Genomic DNA, 15,800 nt, shown 5'->3' with positions numbered 1-15,800 from the left:
CCAAACATGTTTATTAATGTTAGATTTCCTGTTACAAAGAATATTTTTGTGATGTAATTGTACTTAATACTATTGTATTTACTTAATTGAGGAACGGCTTTTGTTCCTCTTTTGTGTGTCGCTTTGGATAAAAGTGTCTGATAAATGCATAAATGTAAATGTAATTGAATATCATAATGATTTTTGGGTGATATAATAAGACATGTAATAAACAAATTCCTTAATATTTATATTCACTACCGCACTTAATGTAAACTTCTGAGGTATTGTCTGTGGTCCTGGGAATATACCCACTCCCTCTCTTAGTGCTCGACTTTGATGCACTGAGGCAAAGAAGCCTGGGAAAGCATCCGCCCCTCCTGTTCACTGTCAGCCGCGTTTGACCAATCGCAGCGCTGTTGCCATGACAACTGCTTATAGACAGTTCTAATCCACTTTTGCCAACTGAGTCAGAGAGAGAGAGAGAGAGAGAGAGAAGAATGAAGCATTGAGTGGAGAAGCTGAAGTCATTAAGCAGCTACACTGCAGCAGAGACACAGAGGAACCAGGACTGCATTGCAGAAAACTACAGCCAGACTGGAGAAATGAAATCCCAGCAATAGTAGCAAATATACCTCGGAAACGCCAATCATGCCACTGCCATGAACATCTCCCACACGTTCAGTGTGTGGGTGCCCACTACCCCACGGCTCTTAAATTTGTTTGAGAGCTTGGCTGCAGACATGATGAATGATTCTTCAAATCCTGTGTCTTGTCGAGTAGAGGCGTGCTGTTACTTTACAGTGATCAGATGCACCATTTTCACTATAGAGCCATATAAACCAGAATATCACAGAGACTTGATGCCAGACAGGAAGAACGGCGTGCTAAAAGCGTTTGATGGACACTGGAAAAGTGATCTGATGAATTTTAATGCGGGAATGTTGCCTTGGTTACTGTCATATTTGAGAGCTGTTCAGTGTTCACTGTGTAATCATTTCACTTCGGTGCAATGTGTGACTGTTTGATGTGTGTGAGATTTCAGGGAGGAGAGCACTGTTACTATCACGGTCACGTGAGAGGAGTTCAGAGGTCATGGGCAGCTCTCTCCACCTGTCACGGCCTACAGTGAGCAGCACCCCTTTATCTGATTCAACAATACAAACAAACACTCCATTACCTCGGCTGTTTGTCATGGAAGCTTGTTTCTGCCACAGAATAAAAAAAACTCACAATTTTGACTTTTTTTTCTTTCTTTTTTTTATATCTCACAATTCAGATTTTATAAGCATAACTCGCAATTGCGAGTTCATATCTCACAATTATGAGAAAAAAAAACTGAGAATTGCGAGACAAACTCTATAAACTCTGGTTGCACAGACGGGGCTTAGATTAAGCCAGGTTTAGACCTTAGTTCAGTTAGGACATTTAGTGGGTTAGTTCACCCAAAAATGAAAATTCTGTCATTAATTAATGTCGTTCCACACTCATAAGACCTTTTTTCATCTTCAGAACACAATTAAGATATTTTTGCTAAAATCCGATAGCTCAGCGAGGCCTCCATTGCCAGCAAGATAATTAACACTTTCAGATGCCCAGAGAGCTACTAAAGACATATTTAAAACAGTTCATGTGACTACAGTGGTTTAACCTTATAATTAAAAAGCGACGAGAATACCCTTTGTGCGTCAAAAAACGAAATAACTTTTTTTATTCAACAATTTCTAGTGAAGGGCGATTTTAAAACACTGCTTCATGAAGCTTCGAAGCTTTACGAATCTTATGTTTCGAATCAGTGGTTCAGGGCGTGTAGCACACCAAAAATATTCTCGTCGCTTTATAATATTAATATTGAACCACTGTACTCACATGAATGGATTTGAATATGTTTTTAGTACATTAATGGATCTTGAGAGAGGAAATGTCATTGCTCCCTATGAAGGCCTCACTGAGCCATCGGATTTCATCAAAAATATCTTAATTTGTGTTCCGAAGATTAACGAAGGTCTTACGGGTATGGAACGACATGAGGGTGAGTAATTAATGACATTATTTTAATTTTTGGGTGAACTAACCCTTTAATATCTTCATACTTGAAAATCGCATTTACCAGATTAGAGCTGAGCGATAATATAGTTTACGTTTTGAGATGATGCAAGCACTCAAGCCAATAAAATATGCTATACAGTATACTGTATGTATGTAGATAAAGTTGGACATACTTATATATCCAAATTTATGTAAAGAGCTGGGTAATAATAAAGTGACATTTTCATGTCATTATCTCTGTACTTGTACTCTGCGATGACAATAAAGTTGACTCTAATATAAGGTTAAGGTTTTAGTATAGATTGTTATACGTACTGTATGTTTAGTGTGAGTGAACTGTAGTGTACTGTATATACGGATATGTTTTTTAACAATAAATGGTAACACTTTACAATAAGGTCTTAATACAATCTTAATACGGTCTTAATTTTAATTGATTTTAGTAAATGTTAAAATTAACATTATCTGACATTAATAAAGTATTTTTCATTGTTAGTTCATCAACTAATGTTAACAAATGGAACCTTATTCTAAAGTGTTTCCAATAAATCCTTCTTTTGAAAGAGTCTGCATTTTTAAGCTTTATTATGGTTGTTGTCTTTGGAGTGTCTCACATTTGTAATGTTGGTGTCTCTACAGAGGGATGTTCTCAGATGGCAACTTTTCTTACAGCATCGAGCCCGTGCACAACAGCAGCGATCAGGTCAGTACGAAGCTGAAATATCCATCTCTCTCGTCTTTCTCATCTGCCTGTTGCAGTTTGGAAAAAAACGCGAAAATATACATAGTCCTGCTCAATGATAGACAGAAGAGACAGTGAAGCACTGAATATTAGCCACATGCCCAGAAATGTGCCGTACTGCAGTTGACTGACAGGTGAATCAGCAGACGTCTGTATGTGGGACGGAGGTGAAGAGCAGAAGGAGGAGTGTCGAGTGAGAAAATGTGAGACAGAGCAGCTTATGCGTGATATTAGCAGCACCGCGTTATCATATCGAAATCTGTCACTTTAAAATGAATTAAGAAATTCAACATCATAAGAATGCCTATTTTTTTTTTAGAACAATAAAAAATTGTTGAAATATTTGACAAGTAATTAATTTGTACCATTTTATTTTAGACAATAAAAGAACAAAGAACTTACTTCTGAGTTCATCATGACAAGACTGGTTCCTGGTTAAATACAGCTTAAACTCTGTTGACAGCATCTGTGGTCTGCAGTTGATTCGTTGAGAACATCATTCCACTCGTCTCTTAGTTCAAATACATTTACAGTCATGCACTTGTGATGGAAGCCTAACAGGCACAGCGGGTAGAGCAGTAATGCGATGTTTGTATTTTGATTAAAACAGCCTCATTCGATTTTCATTTTGACCTTTCAGCTGTAATGGTGTTTGAAGGGTTGATTTGAGGCAACGCTACTTTTTCAAGATGGAGGAATAGAGCTCTGCAGTGATTTTTGTAGGCCAACCCAGAAGTTAGCATCACCATGGTTCCTTTGACAAAAACTCTATAGGATTTTTCCATTGGGAAAAAAAAAAAAAAAAGCTCTCTGACCAACAAAAGTTTATGATTCTTGTTTTGTTCATGATAATCTTCACAAATGAACACAACTTTCATTTGATGTGAGTGAGTAGATGAGTTTACTTGTTCGGTGTGATGTTTAATGTTGCAGACAATCTCTGTAGTCCTATTTAGACACTTGTTAGCAACCGCTTTTTTTTTTTTTTCAAGACAATTAAAAGCTTAAAAACAAATCACAAGGCAGTATTACTGCTGTATTATGTTGTAGAGTAAAATGTGCAAATATCTTGAGCTTCTGTTAACCACATACATTTTTCAGGCATTTAACCAAAAATCCATTTAAAAAACCTAATGACTTTGGGACGATGAAACCGGATGCGCTAAATGCTAACTTTTGGCCTACAAAAATACATTATCATTGCAGCACTCTGTGTCATTTCTGTGGGAGGAGTTTGTTCCAAGACAAAGTAACCAAGCTTGTTTTAAGCATGAGGGAGATGAATCCTTAATTTGATTTCTTCTATTTGTGTGAATTGAATTAACTTATTATTACTGTGGCACAACATTGAAATAGCATGTCAAAGGTGTCCAAATGATAAACCACACAGCTATTCACTCTTCTTTCATTGCACCTTTTTTTGTGTGTGTGTGCTGTTTTTCTTGGTCCTTTCATCTGTACTTGTTATGTATCTCTCTTTCACTCTCTCTCCACTCCTCTTTCGCTTCTCTTAAATGGGTCATTTTCATAAAGTATTCAAAGCCACATGTAAAGTGTCTCTCTCTGTCTGGGTAGATGGGAGATTAATAATGGATAGTTGTGTAATAGCCTTACATGGCAGATCTCAGTACATCAGCGAGCGTTTCATCTGAGAGGAAATGTTACCCAACAACAGGAAACAATTCAGCCAGACATGAGCAAATATACACAATTATCAACAAAAATTTTCATACAATTTTGTACCAAAATATATGCTCCAAATATTGTGAGAACAATTACAACATGACTTTTCAGCAGGACTAGGGTGTGGCCTACGTTTCTCAAAAGGCTACAAAAATAGTTATAAAGTGTAAGCTGTGATTCTTAGAATCCATGTAAAAAAATGAATGCTGATAAAACAATGTGATAAACATGAAAAATGCTGCATCTAAATTAGAAAATCGAACACTAGGACATTATGAGGATACAAGCCACATTGAGTCTACTTCCACTAATAAGGCACACCACCACAACAACCACAAAAAACATCATAAGTCAGCAACAATTTCAACAAGGAAGTTGAAATTTACATGCATTTTCTATGTTAAGTTTACATTCTAATTCAGCAGCTAATAAATATGTTTGTTTGATGTATGTTTAACAGGCTGAAGTGGCTGATTTTAATTAAATTTGGCAGATATGTAAAGGACATGTAGATTAGAGGTACCAACAATTGGCACGTATGACAAAAAGTTTTGAAAAGAAAATTTGTATTAATTTAATCTGTCCGAATCCACTTTTGCTAGTTTAACGACGGGAAAAATGGTCGGCACGCCCCGTGTCTAAAAGGTTTGCCCCTATTCTCTTAAGGAGTAATGGGTATGTTTTGGATGTAACGTGCAATAAATTCAGAGTCTCATCTCCCATTCCCTTTAAATGCCAGATGCGCTCGCACCATGGTGGATTCGCTATTTACATGGTGGAATTTGCAAGCAGAAAAAAATTGAACGCTTCTCTAGCGAGGAAAGCGCGCGAGCAGACCATCTACGGGACAAGCTGGATTCCACCAAAGCATTTTTATCTTTATGCACACAATAAAAATCTTTTACATTTGTAATCCTTTTATTTTTTTAATATTTGCCATGTTTGTGTGCTGTTGCGCATCCCTGTGTGTGTAATAAGCAGAGTGTATGTGCGTTGTGCACCTTTAAATGACAACAAAAAAAAAGGTTTCAGTTGGTCAATGGCGCAGTCAATGCGCCTGAACACACCTCGCTTTCAGACCAGCATGCCCATGGGCGCACAAATGGGCACAAAATGCGTTTGCTATTACACTTGCGTTGCGCCTGGCACCACATTGTGCCGGGTATATGAAAGGGCCCAAAGCCTGACACTTTTCTTGCATGACAGTATGCTTATTGACAATTATTACCCATACATTCCCAAACCCTAACAATCCGCAATACAATACTATACAATCTACAACACTGTCACATTAAACAAAATACAAAATTCCACAATGGACATTACAGAACCTCTATACCTTTAAACTGTGTGTTGACATTTACTACTAATTTCACTGGTTCAACAGCATCAGCAGCTTGTTTTCTTTCAAATTTGTCAATTTTTATCTATTATCTCTACTTTACTAAACTGCTTGGACCCAGTAATTGTCATTGCGGCTATGTAAAATCTTACAGGAACAACCATGTCATATGACTAATGTCAAGAGAAACATTTTTGAAGGTTTGATAGGTGACTGTAATGCACTTTCTGTTCTTTATGTCAGATTAACAAAAATTTCTATGATTCTGTCACACAGGATTCAAATACTCATGTTGTATACAGAATGGCAGATATTCGGCTGACGCCACATTCCTCAGGTAAGACATAGATTCATAGATGACTTTCTTTCTTCCGTAGAACAGAAGATTTTGAAGAGCAAAAGGCAAAAAGTCACGATGCATCACATTGACTCTAATGAACAGACTAATAGCAAATCATTCAAATGGAAAAGATCACCTTGGCAAAATGACTTGTGTTCGACATAAGAAAGAAAGTTTTCATTTTCAGGTGAACTACTCCTTTAATACAGTTAGACAAATGCAGTCGCTGTCTGTCTTCTATGACCTATACTCAAGTGTTTTTTTCCAGCATTCAGACTGTCTGCTTTTACATCCGTCCTGATCTCTCTTTCTCTGTCTGCTGCATATTGATTTTTTTTCATGGATCATTTTTCAGTAATACACATCTTTATCGATCCACTGAAAGCTGATGAGTAGGAACTTTTTGTTCGGGATGGTTTTCATCCGTATATGGCTTCTTCTCTTCCAGGAAGCACCAGGAACAGCAGTGACTCTGACATTAACAATGACTTTCCCGTTTCTATGGAGACGGATGAGCCGGAGCTCACAGATGGGCTGAGACGGGCAAAAAGACAGGTGAGAGTTTTTATTTTTGACATCAGTTGATTTATCAACTGATCTATATTTTTCTTGAATATTAGTCATGCATAACAGGCAAGGGAGGGCCGTGGTGAAGGTTTTGGTCCGGGCCCAAGAATTCCTAACTGTGGCCCTGTGCAGACATATCAGATTAGAAGTGTGGGGCTCACTTTATATGAGGTGTCTTTCATTACTAATCCATTTTAACTGCCGGTCAAAAGTTTGAAATAATTACTTTTTTTTTTTTTTTTTAAATGTTTTCTGCTCACCAAGACTGCATTTATTGGATCAAAAATACAGTAAAACAGTAATATTGTGAAATATATTAAAATAGAAAACCGTTACTTTAAATTGTAATTATATTTCAAAAATTAATTTATTTCTGTGACAGCTTGGTTTTCAGCAGACTTTACTTAAGTGTCACATGATCCTTCATAAATCAGTCTAATATGCTGAGTCCGTACTCACCAAAAATTTCATGTTGTTATCAATTTTGAAAACTTTTTTTTTTTTTTTTTTGTTAAAACCATGATTATATACTACCAAACTTACCTGGCACTTAATAAAATGATGTGACCTCAATTCATTTAATTTAGTTTTATTTATTTATTTTTTATTCAAATTAAAAAGTGGGGTGATATACAATGACTAATGGGTAAATTTCCTTCTGCACTTCCTATGAAGTAAAGTATTGATGTACCCTTATTCCCTATGCCATTCGTAGTGCCTTTTGAACTGAACATGCATTCTCCCTTTGGACTGGAATCTCACTTAAAATGGTGGAAATAAATATTTAATGGGAAACGCGTACGAAAATCAGTAGACAGGCTGTCAAGCGGTTTCCTCACAAAATTAGTTTATTCAGTGTACTGAAGCCTCTAACATAATTAATGTAGCATTTGTTTTGTTTTTCAGACATAAACAGTACTCTGATAATTTGCAAATATATTGTTGAATGACTATAATTAGTCATTTTAGCCTCAGCATTTAAAAAAATAGACTGTTGGTATTGACAGTACTATTAGCAAAAAGATGCTATTTGAAGTTGATGTTACATTAATTTGCATATTAAATGTGTACATATTTATGATTACAAATTTTAATATTAAATGTGACTGACTGGGATTAATCACAGAAATGTGTCACATTTAAATGATTCACAACTAAAATGAACAGTTAAAAACATTTATTTAAAAGTGTTATTTTCAGTGAAAACACTACTTGTAGAGTAAAATGCCATTCTCCAGTGAGTAATTAAATAAAAAAAGTAATCATCATCCAGGATTATGTTAATTATGGTAGTTTTACAAAAATGATTGAAAAGGCATTAAAATATAATGTGAAAAGAAACTGCTAGTAATGGTTTCACTGCTTTTGGACTGATTTTCTACAGATGGAAATGGTCTTCCCAGCATTATAAACTGGTTGAACCAGATTGAACCAGATCAGACTAAATTGTCAGTTCTTGTTTCGAGTCGGCACTGATCCGCAAGTTACTCAATTATAACTCTCTTTCAAGCATGCTTGACAGTCTCTCCGACTCAAAATGATCCAGTATCCTGGAGCATATATTCGTATGATGCCTAATGATGTCAAATTTTGCCGACTCACAACTAGCAGTCTTTTGCTGTCTTTTGCTGAACAGCAGAAAGTATAACAAATAAAATGTACTGGAAATATATTTATGGCTCGAGTACATCAGTATTGGATCTGGCTCATGTAACAGTGGTCCGGTGGCAGTAGCTGTCAAGTCAAAAATACACTGATACTGTGACAGGCAGGGTTTGAATAAAATGAACTTTTTCACTCACCAGTCAATTTAGCTTCTAAATTTTAAAGTTACTGGCCTTTTGGAACTTGAACTAGCCAAAACAAAATTATCAAAGCCACAGTTCTGATTTAAATATATTTATTTTAAAATCTGATTCTGATTGTTGAATCTGGTTGTTCTCATTGAGTCGTTTTCCTGCCTGTCACAAAATTCTCTGTGACTTCTCAGAGCCATTATTTTGTAAACTCCAAATATATCTCACTCCAAAATGAATGTTCAATAGTAAACATGCTGAAGATTAACATGCAAGCTGTCAATTCATAGGACTAAAAAGTGGCCCTGGACTTTCTGGCACAGAAACATAGTATTTTAAAAATTTGAGTCATACAACAGTCTTTTTGTGCTTTTCATTAACATAAATGAGCCACTGGCATAATTCTTTAAGTTATTTGTCTAGTCTTTACCTATATGACAAAGAATTTTGAAGAACTTTTACACAGCTCTCTTCCATACAGGGGCAGTTTAATATCACTAAGTTGTAGTACACCATAAAATGAGTCGATATGACACAACACTCATGTATCATGTTAGTATGTTAATAGAAAGTTTTTCTCATTGAAAGCAATGGTTTTACCAGCAGAATTGGAATACAGATGCTTTGTTTTGCCAATCCTGGAGGCTCATCCTCCCAGGGTAGGGGCTGTGATGCCGATAGCATGCAAAGTGATAGAACATAATCATAACCTGAAAAATTGGCTAATGATGGCACCCACACATTACAAGATAATCAGGCCGATTTTGGGCCCAATTCTCCCCTTCCAACAATCCTAGGTAAAGTCCTGATTATCTTGATGTTTCTTCATATTATCTTATCATATTTTCCTTTGGTTTGAGGTGTGTTAAGAGTGATTGAATCTGCTCGGAAGAACATCGGGGCTGCACCGAACACTGAATATTTACATTCAGAAATCCTGTTGTGTGGGGAAAACCCCTAGAATAAATGCACATGCACTCTGTAGATTGTCACATGGAATGAAATGATACCCAATCAGAAAGTGAGCAGACAAAATACAGAAGCATAACGCGACTTCATCCAAATCTTTTTCTCTCCCCCCCCCCCCCCCCCCCCCCCCAAATTTTCTATAAAAAGCAGTCCAAATGCATTTCTTCTTGCCCGTCATTCGCCATGTTTTTTTACTCTCACAAGAGATTTTGTGAGATTTTTCCATGTTCACAGTTGTGATTCTGGTTGTTTGTAAATGGAATCTGTATGTGTATAAAATAACATTTTATTAAATCAGTAGAGCAATGTCAAGGTAATGGGCTCAATTCCCAGAGAATGTTAAGAATGATCTGCAGATCCAAGAGCAAATGGAGAAAAACATAAGTTTATTAAAAGTTATCAAAGCAAAAGGGCCGATCCCCAGGCGTTGGGATAGAATCAAAGCTGGATGCAGTGGAGAGGAACAGGTGTCTAAGAACAGGTGAGGGCCGAGAGCCAGGAGAACAGTCAGGAGTTTTCAAACCTGAGGGTCTGTGGTTCTACCATTGGAAAAAGCGTAATGACTAACTTGGATCAGGTGTGCCTTGATAACCAGTCACATTACAACCTTGACATCACTGAATTTCATTCAGAGTTGTGCGATAGTCAATCACTGTTTGCGGATACCATAGAAATAAGAATTGTCGTAAACTGAATCATACCTGTCGCACACTTGTCTGTGACTTATCTTGTAATTTTTTTTTTCAAGCATTTTTTTTTTCGGTGTAAAAAAAAAAAAAAAAAAAAAAAAAAATCTATCTGTTCCAAATCCAAAGAGCTACACTGGGTATCATGTTGAGAGACAGGCAGCATGTCTTAATAAGAGCAGTCTGAAAGCCCGACAGAGCTGGAGAGTGAGAGCAGCCACAAATAAGTGGGATTGGGCAGAGCACCAGACAAGACAAAACACAACTCGAACTTGTCTCGACTAGACTCAAACAAAGAGCCGGCGAGTAAGAGGGCACAATCTGGCAATGAAACAGAGAAAGAGAGAAACTGGGTAAATACAGCCGATCGGTTTAGAATTGTTCAGTTCTGTGTACAACATGTATCAGACACTCTGTGAACAGACTGTGGGCGATCAGTGGGTGTGATGTCTGAAGCTGAGACTAGCCTGTTAAAGGGTCATGGAATCACTCGGCCTGTTTTAGCACAGATCATTTATGTCTTAGATTTAAAAAAGGCTAAAAAAATGAGTGCTAAGGCTGTGGAAAGGTGGGAGAGTATAAGGTGGGAAGAGGAGAGGGAGTCACACAAGAATCAATAAAACACAGAACTACAGAACTCAATATACAGATGAATGAATATTAAAATGTGAGTGGAGACAAAAACAACAGTTAGGGGCACTTTGCTGTATTTTGACTACAGTGGTTCAACGTTAATATTATGAAGCACCAAGAATACTTTTTGTGAGCAAAAACAAAACAAAAATAACGACTTTATTCAACAAATTCGTCTGTCCGCTGTCATACTGCTACGCTATTTTCGTTGCAGAGCTTCATTGTTTATGCCCGTATGGCGTGTTCAGACATAAACACTTTCTGTAGGCCTCTTGACAGACTCCCTGACCAGTTTTCTTTTTGTCTGCTGATCATTTTTGGAGGGAGACCCTGTTCTTGATGATGCCACTGTTGTGCCATACTTTATCCACTTGTTGATGACTGTTCCATGGTATATCTACTGGCTTGAAAAGTGTTTGTAGCCCCCACCTGAGCAATACCTTTCAACAATCAGATCCCATTGATGCTTATTGTTAATACCGCCCTGAAGACAGGTGTGTACTATTTTACATGAGCTTGATGATTAGTTCATTCTGAACAGCCACATACCCAATTATAAAAGGGTATGCATTGCATTGCATAGGTTGTAATTTTTACATGTGCAAAAGTTCTGAAATTATTTATCTGCTTAATTTTTTACATTACAAAAACAAGCTGTTTTAACAGGGGTGTGTAGATTTTTTACATCTGTGACTGGAAGCAAACTAATATCAAAGATGATGCTGTAAATGAAACTCTAAAGTCATATCAACTTTTAAGTCTAGCAGAAATTAAGGAAATTATCAGATCAATTTCACTTCAGAATGATAGTACACCAATGATAGTACACGATAGTACACCAAATTGTCACACACAGTTTCAGGACTGTCAGAGTTTGAGTAAAAGTCCTCTAAAATGTCTTATAATGTCTTGTTCCTTCCAAGTTCACAAAAGGAAACTCTTGTTTCCACAAACCTAACCTCACTTCAGAATGTTACACAGATGTACAAAATATAAGCTTTCTAAAATGTCATTTATATGCTTTCTTTTTCTATAAATTCAGATATATATTAAAAGGAAACTCCCTGTTTACTTTTCTGTCCATTCTTCTTTGGATTTTTGTTTTACATCATTGTCTTCTGTTTTTCGGAATAATCCGTGTCATCGTTCATGATCAGATATATTTTATTAGTGGTGTTGTTTGTGTATTTGAAGAAGACGTGATGGAATGTGTGTGCATAAACGGTGCTGGTCCATGTTTGGAGTACTAGAGTACATGACCTTAAAAACCACTCTCATATACGCTTCCCATACGCTCATATGTGCGCTATAATCTTTAGTGCTACTCTTAGTCAGTGTTGGAAAGTTACTTTAAAAAGTAATGCATTACAATATTGCGTTACTCCCTAAAAAAGTAACTAATTGAGTTACTTAGTTACTTTTTATAAAAAGTAATGTTACATTACTTTTGCGTTACTTTTTCTCACCTGGGCTGGGCTTGCTTGCTTGTTTTTTTTAAAAACAACAACAAAAAGTTCTATTTTTGGCAAATATTAAGGCCCTTTCACACCAAAAGTGAAATGAATAAGCCTCAGGCTGAAGGAAATAAATTCACACCTGTACAGTAGAGGGTGCAGCTCAAACAGACCTTTGGTTTGCGTAAAATTCTGAGATTGCATTTCACTGTTTTTATTCATTTTGAGGAAGACTGAATGTTTTTGTGCAAGTGAGATGAGTGAATGCATTTTCACATTTAGTCTAGAACAACAATAACTATCATGTTTCCACAGCTCACACAACACCTCTGTACTTTATTTATCTCAACATGGGCACAGGAGAGCTGTCAGTCAATAAATGTGAAAAAGTAACTTGCGTTACTTTATTTAAAAAGAAAACAACAGTATTTTTTATTCCTCAAATCTAAAAGCATTAACCTGTCCACAAATCCCTCATTAACAAATAGACAAAATCTTTCACATAGAGCATTGATCCCAGAAAATTGCCATAAAATTGCTAGAGTGACTTTTGTGTGAACAAAAAAGCAGTGGGATAAGTGTTAGGATAAGCTTTTGTGCCATCTATGGTCAAAAGAAAAAATTACCCTACATTTCAAAAGTTCGGATAGCAACATTTAAGAAGATTACAATAGGAATTAATCAAATTGATTTATTTAGTTTAATAAAAGAATCATAAGAGTTTCCATATTTCTTTAACACAAACACACACGCACACACATTTAATTCTCCATCAAAAAATTTCCATCACAATATGTAGTGTACTTCACAGTGGCTGTATCATTGAAGCAATTTTTTACATTCTGTGATGTTGCTTTAACCCTGTAAAGACATTGGTTTGGTTAAACTGTGAATCCCTGTGTCCCCCCACAGGTTCGGAGGGGTCCGCGTACAGTTCAGAGTGAAACAAAGTATGTAGAGTTACTAGTGGTCAATGATTACGAACTGGTAAGATCTGAAAAATAGTTAATTTATTTAAGTTATTCTTTTCTGTATTTCCTTTTGCATGTGGTGTATAATGTGATGTTTCTCTCTGTAGTTTGTACAGATGCGAAGATCGGCCCCTCAGACAAGAAACTTTGCCAAAGCTGTAGTGAACATGGCTGATGCTGTATGTCCTGAAATTTGACAGACACATTCATGATTTTTCTCATGATGTTTTCCTTGAGTAAGTAATGTATCAGTTTTATACTTAAAACATCCTGTTAAATTCCAGATTTACAAGGAGCAGCTGAACACTAGAATAGTGCTTGTCGCCATGGAGACATGGTCAACTCAGAACATGGTTTCTGTTGGTGACGACCCTTTGGTGACTCTCCGTGACTTTATGAAATACAGGAAGGAGAATATCAAAGAGAAGAGTGACGCAGCTCACCTGCTCTCGTATGTTATGCTTCCTCCTTCATATATATGACACACTCTTTACACATTTGAAACATGCAATATATATTGAATGTAAATATCAATTCAGTATAATTAAAGCCCAATGAAATCAACTTTGTTTGTGTTTGTTAGTCTATATGCTAGTGTACTCCAAAATGTGTTTAAAACCTTTCTCTTCCTGAGAAATGGACCAAAAATATGTCATTTTCTCCTGTTTAGTGCCATCTACAATTTGTCTAATAAAATGTTCTTGAGAATGAGAATATCCTTCCTGATAATAACTTTTGTTTCAATCGGAAATGCGTCAACAGAGAAAAGAAAATGTAGTTTTTCAAACCATTTCATGGGGCCTGATGTAACGCAGTTGCATCACACCAGTGGCATTGCAATTTAATATTGCATGACTTTTTGATAAACAACTCTAAGAAGTTCTAAACCCTCTTTGGAAAAGTGTGTTTTTTGACCCGTAGGGGACGCACATTTCAGAGCAGTCGGAGTGGCACTGCCTACATCGAGGGTATCTGCTCGCCAACACGAGGAGGAGGAGTCAATGAGGTGAGAGCTCAATGGCTAAAGCTCAGAGCTACTTTTTGGTAACACTATATCGGTAGTCCACTTTAGACATTCTGCTAACTATAAGTAACCTTGCAATTCTGTGTCAGCTACCAGTCATTAGAGTATTAGTAGACTTAAAGGTCTAATTAGTAGCTTAAAGTTAGGGTAGACACTGTTTTTCATAAACACTTTTTGTTATACTGGTTGAAACTCTCTTCACATCCTGATAGCAATCAATAATAGAAGTGGTCTAAATATGAAAAAAATGACCATATATCTTCTGTGGAAGTCTCGGGACCGAAAAGTGTTTGTCCAATCATTGCATTCGGTCCAAATGCAATGATAGGATGTCCTACCTGCCTGTCAACCTATGTATTTCCATACCTCCACGCCTTCTGCTTGCATAGACATCACACGTTTTCAGCGCATTCCATGAAGCTATGCAGAGTTGTAGACAGACAGTCAACAAGCACCACAAACAAACAGCAGCCGCCTTTTACAATTCCTTCAGCTTATGCTGCATTCTTGCCATATCGTAATAATATTGTGACATTCTACTCAGAGTTGTTCACATCCTCAGACTCTGAGTTATTTAAACATTATCAACTGCACAATGAATCAGCAGCAGTTAGGTGGTACAAGTCAGAGCTCTTTAAGTTGTTTGCGTTCATGATTTTTGTGACGTGCTTTGAGACAAGGTAATATAATGCCGTCTCGTGATGCTTTGCTTACTCTGCTCTGGCTGTGTGCATTTATGTGTTTTGGAGGAGGCATGGCTTTGGAGAACGCTCTGAAGGAAGGGTGGGATCTTATCTTCTCTTGCTATTGCTAGCCTCTCTGAAATTGCCTACCCTACCTTTAATAACTGCTAACATTTTATTTTGATGGTCCCCCAACAGACATTCTACTGATTATAAGTAACTTTGCAAGTACATGTCAGCTTATTGTACTAACCCTAACCGTTTTAGCGGGTACATGAGTGTTGTGGCAGGAGGGACAAAATCTCTTGTTCCGTCCATCAGGGAATGGGAGGAGAAAGGCGTTGTGTGCAAGCGATACACTCGCCCAATCTCCCGTAGTTTTACTTGTTCATACCTGTATCACATGGGACAAAACAGGCTTCACCCGGAGATTTGTAAAATCTTGTAAGTGTATTGGTGCTCTTCAGATGTCTGTTAGAGAGGTGCCATTTGCTAGTGCCCAGGAGCATGCAAAATTTCTAGTCGAATGTACTCGTAGGAGGCACGGCGCACTTTGGGCTTTGAAAGCCGAAGAAATGGCATCCACACTCCAGTGGGGAAGCCTCTGTTTGGAGACAGCTCTCCCCTTCTGCCGTCCCCCATAACAAAGATGCAGGACGTGTACCGGACATAGCAACGATAAAGCTGGGTCTGCCTCGTCACAACGTAGAGCTTGCAATTTCACCACCTGATCCCTAAAAGGGATAGTGGAAACTTTTGGAACGTAGCCCAGCTGGGGGTCTCAGGATTCCATGAGTATGCTGACTGAACTGCAGGTTCCCAACCCTCTTGATGGAAGTGACCTCAGTCAGGAAGGATGGTCCCAACGAGAGTATACTCAAT

At 37.2% G+C, this 15,800-nt stretch overlaps 1 protein-coding gene across 2 annotated transcripts in view; it reads left to right on the top strand.

Annotated features, from left to right (window-relative positions):
- The window catches only part of adam11 (ADAM metallopeptidase domain 11), a 56,786-nt gene that overhangs the window by 8,996 nt on the left and 31,990 nt on the right, over window positions 1–15,800 (top strand). For both annotated transcript variants that reach the window (XM_048186095.1, XM_048186094.1), the window contains exons 5-12: window positions 1,025–1,107; window positions 2,668–2,731; window positions 6,072–6,132; window positions 6,584–6,690; window positions 13,153–13,227; window positions 13,319–13,390; window positions 13,496–13,662; window positions 14,133–14,217. In XM_048186095.1, coding sequence (XP_048042052.1) covers window positions 1,025–1,107; window positions 2,668–2,731; window positions 6,072–6,132; window positions 6,584–6,690; window positions 13,153–13,227; window positions 13,319–13,390; window positions 13,496–13,662; window positions 14,133–14,217 — 714 coding nt within the window. The remainder of the gene's footprint in view (window positions 1–1,024; window positions 1,108–2,667; window positions 2,732–6,071; window positions 6,133–6,583; window positions 6,691–13,152; window positions 13,228–13,318; window positions 13,391–13,495; window positions 13,663–14,132; window positions 14,218–15,800) is intronic.

This window comes from Megalobrama amblycephala, linkage group LG3, assembly GCF_018812025.1.
Source record: "Megalobrama amblycephala isolate DHTTF-2021 linkage group LG3, ASM1881202v1, whole genome shotgun sequence".
Classification (NCBI taxonomy): Eukaryota; Metazoa; Chordata; class Actinopteri; order Cypriniformes; family Xenocyprididae; genus Megalobrama; species Megalobrama amblycephala.
This window is presented reverse-complemented; position numbering and strand designations above follow the sequence as displayed.